Here is a 17,970-nt window from a genome sequence, read left to right as displayed (position 1 = left end):
CTGGATTTACAGCAGAGTAAACAAGAGCAGAGTGTCTCCCTCCAGGATTACCAGTACTTGTGCAAATTTCAAGGATTAGACACTTCCAGCACCACAGTCTTTTTAAAAAGCCTATGCAGTGCCATAAACACTTTACACATGGAGGATAATAAATATTAATAACATCCTCTGTACATATAACTGCATTTGAGTCTGTTTCAAATTATTTTGTTCTTCCATTCCCTTATTATCTCTGCACACTGAATGAGCCAAGGGCATTTTTGAAATCCACTTCTATTCCTCAGATATGTTCATGAAAATTTTCAGTATGCAGCGGAGTTATTAATGCAATTTAAATATGCAGTACAATCTCAAATGTCCCTGAATATTGATGAAAAATCAATCATCATGCACTTTTGTAAAGTGAGATTTTCCACTAATTCAGACAGCTGAAACCAAATTCCACTAAAATATTTAACAGTCCTTCTTCTATAAAGCAACTGTGTGTTTTCACACATGCAGTGCTTGAATTTGAATGAAAAAAGCATGTTAGTGATTGACAAGTTGATGATGTTTTATTAGTTAGGGAAGGGTGAGAAATTTTTTTATCTCTCTTCATATTTAAAAATGTTGAACTGTTGAATAAGTGGTTGCACTTTTAGCTTACCATGATGAACTCTGTGATGACTGGGAGTATTTAGAATCCACTCCAGAGGTCCAAGTTTGTTGATAACCTCAGAAAAAGTAATTTTTCAATGAATTTGAAAATATTGTATAAAATCAAGAAGGATGGAAAAGAGGGAGAGGAAATGCATAAAGATGATGTTTATCTTAAGGAGAATGTCGTCTCCTTTTTTTTTTTCCCCTGAACCATTTCACTGTATTACTGTTACAAGAATTTTCAGGGGAAAAAAAAAAGTAAAATGCAAGTTAAAAATTAAAATTCTTTTTGATCTAGCAGTACATTTTCTTCTTATTGTTATTATCAGTTCACGATTCCATGCAGATAATTTCAAGCACATTTTTAGTTATATCCATTGGCACTGCCTGGGATCCAGTGTAACTGTAAGATCCCAGTTATGTGAACACTTTATATCAACAAATGGCTTACCCAGAAAAAAGTAGTCCTGCCTCCTTCAGTACCTTTGATTGCTTTTTCCTTCTATCAATACCCTTCTTTTACTCTGGCACAAATGCAGTAACACAACAAACCTGATTAGGGAACTGATGCAAACTAAAATAATTTTTGTTTTGTTTTTCTAATTTAGTTTAACTGGATCAGTTCCTCAGTCTGATCCAACATATGGTCACAAATAGACTGGCATGAGTCAGAGGTATGAAAAGAAAGTAGACCAGCAGAAATTCATAGTGGAGCTGCGATCAACTGTTCAGAAAATCCTATCTTATTTTAATATCAGACCAAAAGTGACAGAAACTGTTGATTGCCAATAAATTCAATTTAATGATTCAAGCTTCATTAGAAAATGCTGATGAATTAAACTTCTATCAGCAGGGCTTAAGCTAAATTAGGTACTTTTCTGTGTTACAGAGCCAGAGGAAAGCCAGTATCAACTTCGTATTTTGGTTAGCCTAATGGAAGTGTATGGATACGCAAGCAACTATTGCTTAATCCCCAACACAAAACCATCAGTCACAAGTAGATGGAATCACTGGATGATCACAAGGATTTCTGTTTCAAACACATCCACTACAAGAAAGATATTGAGGTGCTGTAGAGAGTTTAGAGAAGGGCAACAAACCTGGCGAGGGGCCTGGAGCACAAGTCTGATGAGGAGCAGCTGAGGGAACTGGGGCTGTTTAGCCTGGAGAAAAGAAGGCTGAGGGGAGACCTTATTGCTGTCTATAACTATCTGAAAGGAGGTTGTAGCATGGAGAGTGTTGGTCTCTTCTCTCATGTAACAAGTGATAGGACAAAAGGAAATGGCCTCAAATTGTGCCAGGGGAGGTTCAGATTAGACATTAGGAAAGTGTTACCATGCACTGGAACAGGTTGCCCAGGGAAGTGGTAGAGTCACCACCCGTGGAGGTATTTGAAAGACAGACAGATGAGGCTCTGTGTGGGACATGGTGTAGAGGTGGACTTGGCAGTGTTACGTTAAGGGTTGGACTTGATGATATTAAAGGTCTTTTCCAACCAAAAAAATTCTATGATTATATGATTCTAAAATTGTACCTATTCCCCACGTCTGATCATGACCGCATTGCCTTGCAATTTATAAAGTGTGTGTGGGGTGGTAGCAGCTAAATAAAAATGCTTAGACCTGAAGAAACAAAACCCAGAACCTATCTCTTTGTCTTTTACAGAACTTAATTAGTAAATTTAATACTCATACTGCAGAAATGAGTGATCTGTAATATAATAATAGAGAAAATACTGGCAAAAAACACATTAAGTAGAGAGGCAGACAGTCATTACTAATGAGAGCAGGCTCATTCATCTACATAACTAAACATAAAAGGATTGTTATTTATTTAAGGTTTACAAAACAAAATTATGTTAATTCAGAGCTGTGCGAGTGTAAGTAGACCTGGAATCAAAAAGTAGACACAGGACATTCTTCAGATGTATTTAAATTTCTATAAATCAAGTAAATATCACAATAAAAGGAAATCATACCTTGTGTTAATTTTTGTCTTTAATAGCAGCTAAAAGAATGTCTATTTAACAGGTTAAGCAGAGCATTTCTGTAACCAAAGGAGTACAGAAATGAGCAAATTCTTCAGATAGAGAGAACTGTAACATTTGGAGCATCTCGCTCAAAATCCTGCACGCAGTTGACTGGAAAAGCAGAATACTGGGACAAGTTTGTTTTGTTTTGTTTAACTCAGAAGCCAAGGACAACACAAGTAGGACCATTTGTCTTTCTCAGTTCTCCCTCAAAATAGGTTTAAGCCTGAAAAGACCATCTGAAGGTGAGAAACAACTCACCATTCATGCTAGCTCCATTTCCCATCTTTCTCAAGCAGAAAATCCCACTGTTTTAAGCTACGTAAGATGTGACCACTAAATTAATTTGAGTGAAATGTCTTGAACTGCAGCCCAGCACCTGAGAGAACAGTGATTTATCTACTGGACCACACCTAACTTTGATCCATTTTGTTTTAATATATTTTTAGATCAATAGTTTAACTTCGTGTGTATGTGAAAATAAACCAAATCTGCACTAGGAGTGCAGGGAATCACCATGGAATATCAGCCTTCACTTTAACTTACAGGTGGATTATAATAAAATGTCCTCAGAATGAATACGTTCAAGTCTTCCATATCCAGCTGATTAAATTCATATTTTAGAATCAAAATTCATCCTTTTGAAAGTCCACATAATACATCAGTATGCTAAAATAGAACTTTTGGTCTTGAGCTCCCTAAGGACCTCAGGAACTTATGTAAAATTTGAAACAAATATTTCTGACTAATCCTAAAGAAAGTATTTTCTTTGGAAAACGAACCTTCTCTCATCCTTTAAAATAGTCTTTATTTGGATGATGACATTTACAAATCTACTGAAATATCTGCTCTGCAGCATCATTAGTGATTGATATCTGGGCCTGCTTCAATTCATTATTTGGCCAAGGTTACCTCCATTGCAAAGACATACTAGCCACACGATGATAGAAATACCATCTGAGATAATAATTATAACCATATGATTTTTAAGCTTAAAGGTGGTACAGAAGTCTGTACCTGACCAAGCAAAGATCCAGCTTGCTGAAATTAGCAATCGAAAAAGCAACACTTTGGCTAAAACACATAGTTTTTCACCAGATATTCAAAGTGGTAGAGATAGTGGGGTGCTATTTTGAGAAACTTCTCTTGCTATCAGTGAGTTTACTTCTATATATTTAGCGCATCTCTAAAACAGAAAAAAACTGTTGTCAGTGAAAACTTTGGGTGCCAAAAATGTTATAAATATTTTTTAAACGTAAAATTTATAAATATATCCACATATCATTCCAACAAACAGAAATATATCGGCTCTGGAAAGCTGAATTTTGAAGGTTCCTGCAGCATCACATGGCAAAGAACATAATTATTTTGTTGACATTTTCTATATTCTACCATCTTACCAGGGGCAAAACTCCTATAAACAGATCTTTCACCAAAGTATAATAAATTGTTAAGGCCAGGACAGTCAGGCAAGATTCTGACTCTGTCATGTCAGGCTGATGAGAACTCACTGAAGTCACAGTGAAAGGTATGAAGTTCATAGGAACTGATTCAGAAGAAAATTTAATGTGGTGTAAACAACAGCTCACGTTCAAAAGAATGGGGAGAAAGGCAGTGGCAGGTACTCCACCTACCCATCTACCCTTTGGCTGTCAGTCTGCCCTCATTTCTGTGCCTTCACTGTGTGCAGACATTTTCCTTAGAGAACAGCAATTGCAAAGGAACTGGTGAGTGTTCATAGTAGCAGTAACCAGGCCTATGCTGCAGTTGCAGCCAGTCACTAAAGTATATACAGGGCTAGGTCTCAGTCGTTCAAGACAGCAAAATATTTTCAGCTTGAAATAGCTATGTATTCACAATGGCTTTTTAGAATAAGATCTTTCACAGTGTCTACATTTCAGGAAAAATAAAAAGTTATTAGAATTTCAGCACAGCTCTCATGTTTGGTTTTTTTTCAGGATTTTCATTGAAGAAACAAAAAGGTTTCTGCTACTATGATTGTTCTATGCAGCAGAAAGTTTTGTTTCAGACGTTTTTACTGGAAAGTAATTTCAAAATGAAAAACCATAGTGGAATATCCCTATCAATTGTACTTCAAATCTTATTTTATACTATTGACAAGACACAGAGTCTGCTTGTGATTTTAAAGTGTTCTTGTTCTTCATATCATCATCTTGCAGTGATTTTGGGAATACAGAAAAACAGCTACCAATCCTCTAGAAATTGAAATAGTCCAACTGTCCAACAATTACCTTATCTGTATTTTGACCAATATGGCTGGCGGGTTTATGTTTGTGTTTTCTTCCCTGATACAGACACCTAGTGTTCTAAATCAATTCCTGTCTCCAGTTGTTCCTCTCTCAGTTAACACATCATGGACACCTCAAATCCCATGCCAGTGACCCACAGGTGAACCGCAGCATTCCAGCAAAAGTATTTTCCTGTTTGCTTTGTGTACTTTTTAACATCCCATAGCCACACTTTCACTTGCCCAAATCCTTATAAATGGACTCTGTAAACTACCTACAAATAAGATATATAGGTATCTAATGTGTATCACTTACAAAAGGTTTGTCAGATCTCTTCACAAAACATGTTTTCCTATTGTTTTTTTCAAACAAACAACATATTCCCTCGATTATTGTGCGTGGGTATCACTAAATAATAAAGCAGAATTACTGACAGCACCTGAAGCAATTCCAAGAGCAGTTTAATAAATAAGCAAGGCTAAAAGCTGCATACTTAGAAACAGTTTCCACACATTACTGAACAAAACATTCTGGAAGCAAAATCTTCATACATAATGAGAACTAAATGTTTTGGTTTTTTTTTCTATAATAGTAGTTCTTATATAAAGATGTTTCCTCTGTGACAGCAATTCCTAGCCTAAAGGAAAAGAACATTATGCAATATCTCCTGTGGCATGTAAGCACCTCCGTTTGCGGTCTCAGAGTTTGTCAGCACCAAGGGAAATCTTTATTGCCTGGTACCCGCACCACTTCAATGTAGTTCTTGTTTAAATAATGAGAAAAAATCGTGACATGAAATCCTAGGGAAACTTTACATCTTGTGTAACAACTCCTCCTGTCACCACTACAACATGAATCTTTACTTAACTCCGTTTCAGCATGAACGTTAGGAAGGAATGTCGACAGAGTAAACCAGGCAATGTTCCAGTAAAACTAGTTGTATATTAAAAGTTTGGGTTTTTTTTCTTTGAGCATAAGAAAAGCTGTTTGTAGCACAGCATTACTTTGAATATCATAGTGTTACTGATCTACAGGACAGGAGAGGGTAAATTCATCCCTAGAGCATCACTAAGGAACACTTGGAACTTAACTTTGAGGTTTCTGTCAGAACAGTTGCTAGTAAAACACATATTACTATTGATTTCCTCATCAAAATCAAAAGAAGATTTTTATTCCTGGTATATAAATCTAAACTTCAGATAGTCTGGTGGGGAAATTTAACAACATTAATTACATTCCCCAGTAGAGCCGCTGTGTTAATTCAGGACAACACACCCATGTATTTATACAGATGGCCCTGGTGATCATACTTGCCATGTGAAATCTCTACAGGGAAGCTGGGGAAAGGCAGAACTCCTGGGATATGTGCTCATCTGCTAGTTTCACACTTTGAAATCCTCGGCAAACCCTGATTTATATACCACCAAATGTTTTCCTATCTGATTAGGCAGTTTTCTGTTCCAATAGGCATGTAAAATGGATGTGGCCAGATTTCCACACTGAGGAGAGAAAAAACAATATTTATAGTTTAGAAATAAAACAAGCAGGAGGAATCAGGCCTGTTAGGATTATGAAGACTTTCATAGGGGGTGAATTTTTGGTAAGTCTGGATTGTAAGTATGGGAGAAGAAAGCCTAGTTTTAATGGATAGTCCGGTTTAGGCCATATCTACATAACAAACACTCAGTGTTAAGAAAGGTGTTTATAATAAATTATCTTGAAGGCAGGCTCTTGTCACTTTTCATTGTTTCACATCTTGACCAGGAGGTAAGGTTTCAATCAAATTAGCATCTTACATTAATATTTCAGTTAACACTTTCAAAAAGTGGATGCAAGTGTTTTGTTTTTTTTTTTTAAAGGTTGAATTAAGCCTTGCTGTGGGAAAGATGAGCACATATAGGAAATTTTAATCAAGTTATCCGCTATAAATGAGAGAAAACCTATACTAACTGGTTGTTTTAAGTGCAGCATTACAAATAGCAGAGCATGGAGAAAGTCACTCTTTCAGTCATACATCAAGCTAAGCATTTTAAACAAACTCCAGGAGAAAAATTGCTATACAATTTCAGTATTTTTCAGCAGCTTGACAAATACATGCTGGCAATTGTGGGGAAAAAAACAGAAAGTAATAAATCAACATGTCAGTCCTGAAATAACCTAAAATATAGCCAAGTCTAGCTCTTCACCTTCCTTTTTAAATAGATCAAAATCTAGTCAACATATTACGCTTTGTGTTTTTAGCAAATAAGGGTCTTCAGATTTTCGGTTGGCTTTGAAGACATAACTAATTTAAACAGACTTTCAGTGAGTCCAAGCTGTGAGAAACACTCGAGAGTATTGCATGTAATATGCCAAGATAGAAAATCAGAGGGTTTTTTTTTTTGACAGAGAGCAGTATCTCTGACTTACCTGTGCATTTGTGTGATATGCTTTCATTATTATACTAACTTTGTTTGGTAAATGAGTTATTTAGATTGTTTCACAGGATGCAGAATGTACTGAAATAAGTTGCATCTCTAAGTAGCTCATTTCACTTTTATCTTAATAATTCTCAGAGCCACTGGGTACAGACCATTACTCAGTTCATCTAAATTACTTACGTATTTTTAATCCCTATTAATCTATTAATCCCTATTAATCTATTCTGCAGTTCAGTTGAACGAGAAGTTAGATAAGAACAAAATACTTATTTCACTGTGTCAAGGCACTTCTGGATAGATTCAGATATTTGAACATGCCAAGGAGCACTCTGATTTAAAATAGGAGGCTCACCCTGGAGCTACTGAAGTGTAAAGTTGTCATTCCTAATCATAATTGAGGTCCTACGTGCCAAAGAAAGAACTCCAAACCTCATCCCACTACATTTTTCCTGATTAAACTGTGTTCAAGTGCAGCCTACACTTAGCAGGACAGGAAGAGTGTGCCCTCTTATGAATGTTTTTTGTTTGTTTGGTTGGTGGGGGGGTATGTGTTTTTTTCTTTGTTTTCTCTCTTTTTTGTTTTCATTTAAAACAAACTCCAGGGTTATATGCCTTATATATCTAGAAAGGTAATACTTTTCCTCCCTAAAGGTGGGAGTGAAACATGGAAAAGTGGAACACATTTTGCAGTTACTGCTAGTATCTCCACTTAGTGATAGTATTGTTAGCTGTGCTCTTCTCCATGCTCTGGCAAGTACAATGATGACAAGACTTTGATCCTGCAGGTTGGTCAGAAAATCTAATAAGCCATTTTGGCAGACACGCTGGATTGAAGCAGTCAGATCTCTTTGTTTCTTGGAATCATGTTTGAGTTTTATTGCCTGCATTAAAGAAAGTATTTTTATCTCCCTGGTATTTATTGATTTATTTGTTCTCTTTGTCTCCGCAGTAAATGCTTGAGTTCACAGTTTGTGGTATGCGAACAAATGAGTTTCTGAATGACAAAAGCATCATGAATGGGACCAGAACTTTCTTTGGTAAACCAAAATTTTGTTCTTTATGCAAATCAGCAATTAGTTAATTCTCCATTAATTCTCCATTTTAGAATAATTTATTGGATCTTTGTAACACTGAGAAAATTCAATCTCTAAAAGCCAGTAGGCTGTTGGACAGCGTGACCTGTTTCTGGGAATTCTACTTAAATAATTTCATCACTGAGAGTTGTCAGACACAATCTTGAACATCAGAGTAGGAGAACAGATTTATATCATCTCTAATTACATTCATCTTTTTGATGACTTTTAGCAAAAGCCTTGTGAATGGCAACTCCATAGATTGATCCCTTGTAACCTGACCAGGAAAGATATGTGTGTTTCTAATTTGAAAGGAAACACCAGATAGATCTGCGTCAATTTTTGGCTATAGTGGACGAATTAAAGAGAATAAGTTTGTTCTTTCATTAAATGAACAACTGAATTAGAATACAGAAAATGAAAGATTTTGTTGGCATATACTATTTGGATTCAAAATGAGTTTCCAGTATCAAACTCAAGAGACATTGCAATTTCACAATTATACCCAATATGTTGGATTACTACAGATTTTATCTTTTACCGGTGATGCTCTTTTACTAAATAAACCAAACCAAAACAAAACACCACCACAAACAAAGAAACATTATTAAGTTGCTTCTAGATTACTAAACTACTGAAAGTATATTAAATAAACCTTGTTACACTTGTTTACTTCTGCATTCCTTTCTTGTTTATTTAAATGAGACTACAGCATGCAATTGGAATAAGGTAGTTCCAAGAAAATGGAAATATGAAATTTGTGAAGAAACAGAGAACCAATCCCAATTGTTAGGGTCTGGGAATTGAATATTTTATCTATTGTCTTATGCTGTAACTTATTTATCACATTGTCCTAAAGATTTTATGATTCTTTTAACCACCATCCCATAGACTTCTGTCTCAAATAGTTTCTGCTTAAAAACATACATGTATCCTCTAGAGTTTCAAGAATACCTTTTGCTATTGACACAGTAATCACTGCTGCACTGCTACTTAAAAGAAATACATACATTTAAATGTATTTTACTAAATTTTACTTGGTTCTTTAATCTGCTTGTTTAATTTCTGTATTGACCCTATGCTTACTATTGGGGGGGGAGGGAAAAACAAACAAACAACAACAAAGCCACACACAAACCAACAAGAACAAAACCACACAACAAAACAGAACATTTTTTTCTGAATCTACCTGTCTTCCTAGCTAAGAGCTGACTGATGTAAGGACTTCAGGATTGGGCCATAACAGCTCACCTGTACTCAGGGAACCCCAATGGGCTGTGGGTGGCTTCCTGCCAGGAATAGAATTCCTCTTCATGAAAGCATTTCTCTTTCACTGTTTTTCATTAAAGAAAACTGAGCAGAATTCAAAGCTAAAGAAGGTCATGAACAGAAACCTAGATCAGCGCACATAAGTGCAAAATATTTTTTTAACAAATACAATGTACTTCCACAGCAACTTTCATTTTTACTGAATTGATGTTCTCTGACCAAAAAAAAAAAAAGTATATATGCAGCAATTTCATGCCTCTTTTTGCAGCCTGCATGAGGTATTGCCAAAATTTCTCCCATTCCTCGCCTTTTTTGAGTCATAATAGTCCTTGTTACCAATAGTGGCTCACCTTTTTCTGCTTCCAGAGTTTCATAAGGTAGGAAGACTTAAACAAGGGAAAAAGAGATGCCTTCAGAAACCTGACTTCCAGAAGTATGGTAAAGGACAGATCACAGTCTTTCCTTAAATTAGAAAATTAAACAGAAACTAATGCATGTCAAAGATCAAACAGGCAAGGGAATAATCTGCTGCTGCAGTTACTACCAACAGGGATTGATTCAGTTGATGCTTTCCAAATACAATTTGACATCTCATAAAAATTACAGCTAAATCAACAGAAACTAATTTCTGTTTTTCACAGGTGTCTATCAGGTTATAAACACACCTAACTTATTAGTTGTAATAAGTGCATAACGGAAGGATATAGTTTAATATAAGCCACAGACCTTCTGAATCACCTGTGAAAATAAACTGAAATGGAGTATTTCTCTCTGTCAGTAACAGTCCTGAAACATTTTGCAGTTTTTGAAAAATTAGATTTTTAGTGCTCTTTGATCAAAGTATTTTTTTTCACTCTCCTTATGATCTAGATGAGAATGGTCTAGTCATAGAAACATTTCTCCCAGACCATTCAAGATCAGATCTACTGACTGAGTTATTCTACTGACCTATATAGTTTTAGATAGGACCAAAACGTGTTTTATGTTCATTTATTGAGATCCTATCTTTATGGACCATAACAGAAAAGTATTTTCTTCAGTTGTTTTAGGGTTGTTTTTTATTGTGGTGTTGTGTTTTATTTTTTATTTTCACTTACTGTTTTAATAACTGAGTTAATTTCAATACATTGGTGCTACTCAGAGATTTTTAAAAAATCTTTGGAAAATTTTCAGTGTCATTTCAGATTGCCAGGTATACAGTGCAATAATTCACAGAAGTACTGACCAAAAAAAAAAGTGGACTTCAGACAGCAAAGTTCTTGTAATGGGAGAATATAGTTAAAGGCAAATACGTAACTGAAATCACAAAGTTGTATTTTCATTCTAGCACACCCAACATTTATTAATTAATGAAATGCCCTTCTTGTATCAATAGCCCATTCTGATTTTGGTGCTAGAGATCTTTTATTATTACTAAAATAATCATATGGCAAAATATTTATATAACATTTATGGTGTTTAAAATGCTGTACTACTTCATATAAAGGGCCAAAAGGTAATGCATACCAAGTATGCAGGAAATAAAGAAGTCTAACTGAGACAGAATGAGTGGGTACTTTTGATCTTTATGATTTGGTGTACAGTCTTCATGGGAATATATGAGCCACTTGAGTTAAAATAAAATAGACCTTGTCTGATCTGCCAGTAGGAAAGCTGGACAAAAACTGATTAAACAAAAATTGAAGGTCAAAGAAACTTAGCATTGCTCAAAACAGCACTGGATGCATTCTAAGTTCTAGGAAAATATCAGGGATCATAATTTGTCTATAAACATTTACTCTAGGCTGAAACATGGCATAGGAAGTTTCAGCACAGCATGATTCTTCTCTTGTAATTACTGAATTCAATTTAAATTACTCCCAAACCAAAACATCTTTCCTCAGAAACTTTCATATAATTTAGTTCTTTCCTATTACTTAAATATCATGTATTTTTTCTTTTATAAAATAATACTTTGTGCATATCCTTTATTAAGCTTTTCAGTGCTATGAAAAAACATCACCTAATAAAGAATAAATAGTCTTTTACTGTACTTTACTAGATTTTCTTCTTCTGAAGGAGGAGGAAGTGTGACCAAAATTTGTGAAGTTATGAGTTCCAAACATCCGTGACTAGTCAATATGGGGACAAATCTTGCATAAGGAACCAGTGATATTGATTCAAAGCAAAAGAAATCTGTGGACAAACTTAACATTTCTTATCAAATGCTCCTGCATTTTAGAAGCAAACTATTACCTGCACTGGCAGAATAGAAATAATGAAGCATATCTCCACAAGATCCCACATGATTCGTACTGTCACCATGTGACAGCACCCACCACGATGCCAGAGGACACCAGAGCTGCCAGACCATGATCAGTCCCGGTTCTCAAAGCAAGGACTAGTAGCGGTCAGAGACTGGATGCTGTTTTCTATATAATCCCAGGCCTGCAGCTCCAAACCAACCTCACATGTTGGGAAACTGTTAGAAATCACGAGTTTCAAAAAGGATTTTCAATTTACTATAATTTATGTAAGATAGTTAGAACTGCTAGAATTCATGAAAAGGTCTGTCAAATAAAAATTAGAAATGCCACAGCTTTAAACAGCTACATTGTAACAGTTATTGAAAAACAAACAAACAAACAAACAAACAAACAACAACAACAAAAAAAAAAAAAACAACACAAAAAACCAAACCACAACAGCATAACAGTGAAGCATCATATTAATTTCACCAAAAATACTGGCTAATACAAACCTGCATTGCTGCAATATCTGCTATGATTTCCCTTCCTTTTCCTTCTCTCTATTGTGCCCTTGCTCTTGAGAGCAGAAAATCTGCTTATACATGGTGTAAACCTATTTCTACTTTGACACCATTTTTGACCTTAAAGCATGAGTCCAACATATTTCAACTGATTTCAGCTGCAATACAAAATCAACAATATCAACACTGAGAATATCTTCCCTTGTAAAGAAAAATCTATGATGGATCAACTGGATCAGTACAAGAGATCCATTGTTTTTCTACAGGCACAATAATTTAATAGTAAGGAGTGATTATCTTTTCATTGAGACTGAAATTCATTTCTGTTTAGACTAGTGTCTAAACCCGGCACTATGCTATGGAAATTCTTTTTAAGCCCTATGAAGGATTTAGTGCTTTAGAGGGATGTAAGTAATTCATAAGCCTCTGAAATTCACTTTAGAAACTTTAGATGCACACTGTGGCACCAGTGCTGAGGCTCATTGGTTTGCTGCTGCACAGCAGAACATTAGAAACATCTCAGCCAGGGAAGAAATGGTTTCAGACAGCAGAGAAGAGGTAAATGAGGCATATTTTATTTTTCTTAGTGATAAACCACTGCAAAACTGGTTTGGGGAACCTAAGGCATAGTGAAAGAAACTTCGCTACCATGTGATTAAGAATATGCTTTGGTATAATTTCAAAGCGTTCAAATTCATTCAAGACATTTTGACAAGTTTAACTGTATATTGCTTGAGTTTATGTCACATCTGGTGATATGTGTGACACTGTATTGTAAGACTTTCCTATTCATGTGGTGTTGCAGAGCATCAGACGTACTAATGATTTTAGGAATGTGCCCAACAAAAGTAAAATTTCAACAACAGAAGTTTGCTATTGGATCACTGTAAGTGTGTAAGTACCTTTTTTTGCGGGGCGGGGTGGGGGGGGTACCACACAGAAAAGAGAAAATAAAAACTGTAATTCTGTAATTTAAGCAAGACAATCACCTAAAATAGCAGCTAAAGAAAATAAAATTTTCTTCCAAAAGAATTGTCCTTTAGATTGCTTAACGAAACTATAGAGGGGAAAAAGGCATCTGTATAATCAGAGTAATCAAAGGAGTAAGTATTGTAGACACAATCAGCCCTCAGCTCACTAAGGCCAACTGAGAAATACACTACTGACATATAAGATGGGAGACTTTTAAACACCTGTAGTGTGAGGGAGAAGGCCGAAGGCCATTCAACTACCCGAGAAGTGTGTGAAACTACTTCCTAATTGCAGTGGGTTATTAACTGTATATGTATGTAAACTAGATATGGTCTGTGCCAGGGGTGTCAAATTAATTTTCACTGGGAGCCACATCTCCTACATTTATACAGGCCTAAAATTGCATTTGGCCCTTTGAAGGCAACCACGAGGCTGAGGTGGCCCCTGGTGAAAATGAGTTTGACACCCCACTCTATGCACTCACAGAAGAGCAATAAATAGATGCAGTCATAAACAAATAGCTATCAGATAACCAAAGAGCATTTTTCATCTGAGAACTACTTGCACTAGGAAGGAAACAATATCTGACTTCAGTTGCAACTCTAAATGATCTTTGATAAGCACTGGGTTTGTGATATTTTTCCCTAAAATATTTATCTTAGTTTCAGTATCTGCCAGAAATGTTTAATAAGCTACAAGATAGGAAAATATAGTATTAAAATAGCAAAACGTTTGATTCCTTACAGTTACTGCTTTTAAAAAAAAAAAATCTAATTGGGACCAACTGGCCTCATTGCTTCTTATAAACTTAGCAATATATATTCAGAAAAAGGAATAAAAATGAACAGATGTTTCTCCTTAAAGTCAGACAGAGATTTTCCTTACACAATAAATCAGCTGCTAGTGGATTTCCAGGACACTGCTCCAGGCTAACTGTTTAGGTATGGCTTAAAAACCTGGTTTACCTCTGTATGTATCCAAAACTGGTAAAGTAGATTAAATTGTAGATGAACAGCAAACACTGAAGGGGGAATGAAAAGAGCCATAGGCAAGTTGAAAATCTGAAAAATGAGAAAGAAAATAAATGTTAGAAGTATCATTCTAAACCTGTGATGATATAACAAAGTACAATCTTGGGAGCTCAAAGCACTGTACAAGACACTTCTAATACCTCAATGTTATAGACATTATGCAGAATAGATACTGATAATTATGTTACTGCTAGATTTGCTATAGCAAATGAGACATAAATTGCTGCAAAAGTGATTTGCCAAAAGTCATAATGTAAGTAGAAAAATCAACAAAAGAACTCAGAAATCCTGAAATTAGATGTTTATTCTGTGTACTACATGAAGCAGACAGCAACATATCCTTGACATGAAGTGTTCATTTACAGAGGAGAATTATCACGGAGTAAGCAAGGTGTGAATTTGTAACACTATAGCTTTTCTGTCTGAATTCCCTATGTGAGCACCATAAGGGCAAATCAACTTACTATGCTTTTGAAGTTAATTATAAATCCTCAGCCTACCTTCCTCACACCATCTCCCTTGAAGCTCTGATATATTGCTCAGTTCTAAACATGTGCTAGCATGGAAACAGTTTCAGAAAACTGTTTACTTAGGAAAGTCACTGGGATCCTACAGAGTAATGTCCCAGGAATTTCACAATTAATTGCTCAACTGGCTGAGCAATAGAATAAGACTTTCAACATTCTCACGTGTTAAAAGTCAGTCTGCTTTCTTCAGAAAAAGGCTTATCTCTTTTTTAAAAATTCTTTTTCATTTCCACCTGACATAGCGTTATACCAGCTGCATTAAGAAGTTAATCCTTCCTTAAAATACAGCGATTTTTTCTAAACGAAACAGTATCAGAGGCATCTTCAAAACTTTAGATATCTTTAGCACTCAGCAAAAATCTGGGTAGCAGATAAGCTGTTCCTGTGGAACACAGAGCAAATTTTAAAAACTCCATTTTCGAATTCCTATCATCCTTCTCACAAAAATAAAATCTTTGAACACCAGAGAAAGCAATCTGACAGCCATGTCAGGCCTCCTGAGCCAGGAATACCTTTAGTGTAGGTCTGCATGTAGTTTTTAATGCTGATATTCCCCCAGTTTTTGTCAAAAGGTCTACCCAATAGGTAAGATGTCACACTGTGACTGTGCAACAAATGCAATTCCATCCCCACAAGGTGGTTGATGCTCATGAGAAAGCCATCACAGCTGTATCTCCCTTTCACAAGCCAACGGAGGACTAAAGTCCTGCAACCCCAGCTCGGTCTCCTGGCTTCAACAGCAGACAATGACTGAAGCATTGGAAAGAAACTATTTAGTCACTGCAGCTTCAGCATCACCTGGTGGGGCTGGGAGAGCTTTGATTTCAAAAGCTATGTTAAAAGGCTTCATGGATTGCAGCTGCCTCACGAACTACATGTGGGGCATTTCTGTTTGAAGGTCTTGGAAGTTCTTTTCCAAGAAGTAAATTAATCCAAAGGTGGTGGAAGGATTATGCTGAGCTTCTAGAACTTGAGGAAAAGAATGTAAACAGCTATTTTATTTTAATCAGTTTGATTCTCAAATGCTGATGTGTTTGCATAACATTTATAAAACAAAAAAGAAAGAAAAATGTATTTGGAAGGTGAAACTTGCACATTCAATCCCTAAGAATCACTCACCCTAAGCAAATTCAGAAAACTTCACAGCAACTCTTGCCTAAGGTGGGAGCTAGTAAATGCATCAGGGGCACAAGCTTTCTTTGAGAATTAAAAACTTGGATCACACTGCCTTGTACAGAAGACTATTAAACAGAAGAGTGACTTTCAAACCCACAATTCTCCATGCTCTGAAACAGAAATGGAGTGCAAGCCTCCCATACTTTAGAAGAAATGCCCTAAACACTGCATTGGAGTCAATCTCTTTTCTGAGTTCCTTTTCCTCCTTCCCCTAACCTACACCCCCTTAGTATTTAATTATAAAAGTAGGGGAGCTACACAGAAAGAAAAAAAAAAAAAAAAGAGAGAGAGAGTCAGAGTATTTGTCCAAAACCAGCCAGAAGGCTGACATGGTTTTTCTCAAAGGTTATCTTACAAAGAAGCCAATGAGGGAGCAGACAAGTGGCCAGATTTAAGTAAAGCTACTGCAGTTTTCTCTTATTATTGATTGTACTTGTCTAATGGAATGAGGAAGGAAAGGAAAGGAAAGGAAAGGAAAGGAAAGGAAAGGAAAGGAAAGGAAAGGAAAGGAAAGGAAAGGAAAGGAAAGGAAAGGAAAGGAAAGGAAAGGAAAGGAAAGGAAAGGAAAGGAAAGGAAAGGAAAGGAAAGGAAAGGAAAGGAAAGGAAAGGAAAGGAAAGGAAAGGAAAGGAAAGGAAAGGAAAGGAAAGGCAGACAGTTTTTTTATTTATGGAAGTGGTTCGAGGATTGAAAGCAGGGTTTAAAATGATATCCTTTTTCCCCTAAAAGTATCAGGGGCAATTCACATCTGTGGTATTCACAGATGACTCAGAGGGGAAGGAAGGATCATCTTCATATTTATTTTCTAACCTACTTCTCACAATGAGTACTAGGATTTCCCTGCTACGTGGTGAGATGATGGAAATTTTATATACATCTACAGGTAAATTTGAGATTGACAAAGGAGAATGCTTTCCTAACTACTTCATGTTTCCCTGCCATGCAAGTTTTATTTTGCACAAAAAGCCTTTAAAAGATCATTTACAAAAGCAGAACTCATAGGGAGGAATGATAATCTCTCCTATATGAACGATTTGGTTTCTCCCATTTATGGTTCCACTGAAAACTAAGATTTAAAAAAAAAAATCATTAAATAGTTTATCACTGGAAATGCCAATTCACCAAATCAAAGCATTTCAAGAAAACCTCCCAGCTTTCACTAATGTGTGGAGGAAGAGCTTTCCTGGCTCCAAGATAGAATTTCTGGCCAAAACTGCAGAAAAACCTTTATCGCACTCACAGAGCTTTTCCCACTTATGGATTCAGCAACAGAGATTGACAGAGAGAGGTGATAAGTGATAACCTGATGGGAAAGGTACTTGTTGAGGGGATGGAGAGCAACTCACACCTGGGGCTGCTGCACTGCAACTGAGCGCCTTCACACCTCAGGTATTGCCCATTCTGCAGGGTCTGCGTCTGCTTCACGCTTGCCGGTATGGGCACGCACTACCTTTCTCCCTCTTGTTTATAAGTAAAAGCTTATAAATGCTTCCTCTGCAGAAAGGGAAAAATGTTGAAAACCCTGAGGTTTAGCAGGAGGGTTGAGTGCTGCACCCTTTGTTTCCACACTGGGTCTCCAAGACCACCTGCCAAAGTGGCAGCTCCTACTGGCAGCTCATGGAGGAGCTCCAGGGCAGCTGCCCACAGCTGGTTCCCATGGGCTATACTCTGTGAGGATTCTGCCGGAGTTAAAGGCAAGGCTATCAGACTCCTCAACAGATAAAAAAGTGAACTTTGTGATTCTGTGCTGAAAAGTAGTGTTACCTATTCCCTTCCCAGATTTGTATACAGATGTTTTCACTGCTTTTAAACCAACAAGGAATAATTCAACCCTTTA

At 36.3% G+C, this 17,970-nt stretch overlaps 1 protein-coding gene across 1 annotated transcript in view; it reads right to left on the bottom strand.

The window, feature by feature from the left end:
• The window catches only part of AGMO (alkylglycerol monooxygenase), a 187,727-nt gene that overhangs the window by 91,790 nt on the left and 77,967 nt on the right, over positions 1-17,970 (bottom strand). Inside the window, 2 exon segments of the mRNA XM_065831932.2 lie at positions 647-713; positions 14,366-14,461. Of these exon segments, the coding sequence (XP_065688004.2) occupies positions 647-713; positions 14,366-14,461 (163 nt within the window).

This window comes from Patagioenas fasciata, chromosome 2 (genome assembly GCF_037038585.1).
Source record: "Patagioenas fasciata isolate bPatFas1 chromosome 2, bPatFas1.hap1, whole genome shotgun sequence".
Lineage (NCBI taxonomy): Eukaryota > Metazoa > Chordata > Aves > Columbiformes > Columbidae > Patagioenas > Patagioenas fasciata.
The sequence above is the reverse complement of the archived record's forward strand: the minus strand, read 5'-3'. Positions and strand labels throughout refer to the sequence as shown.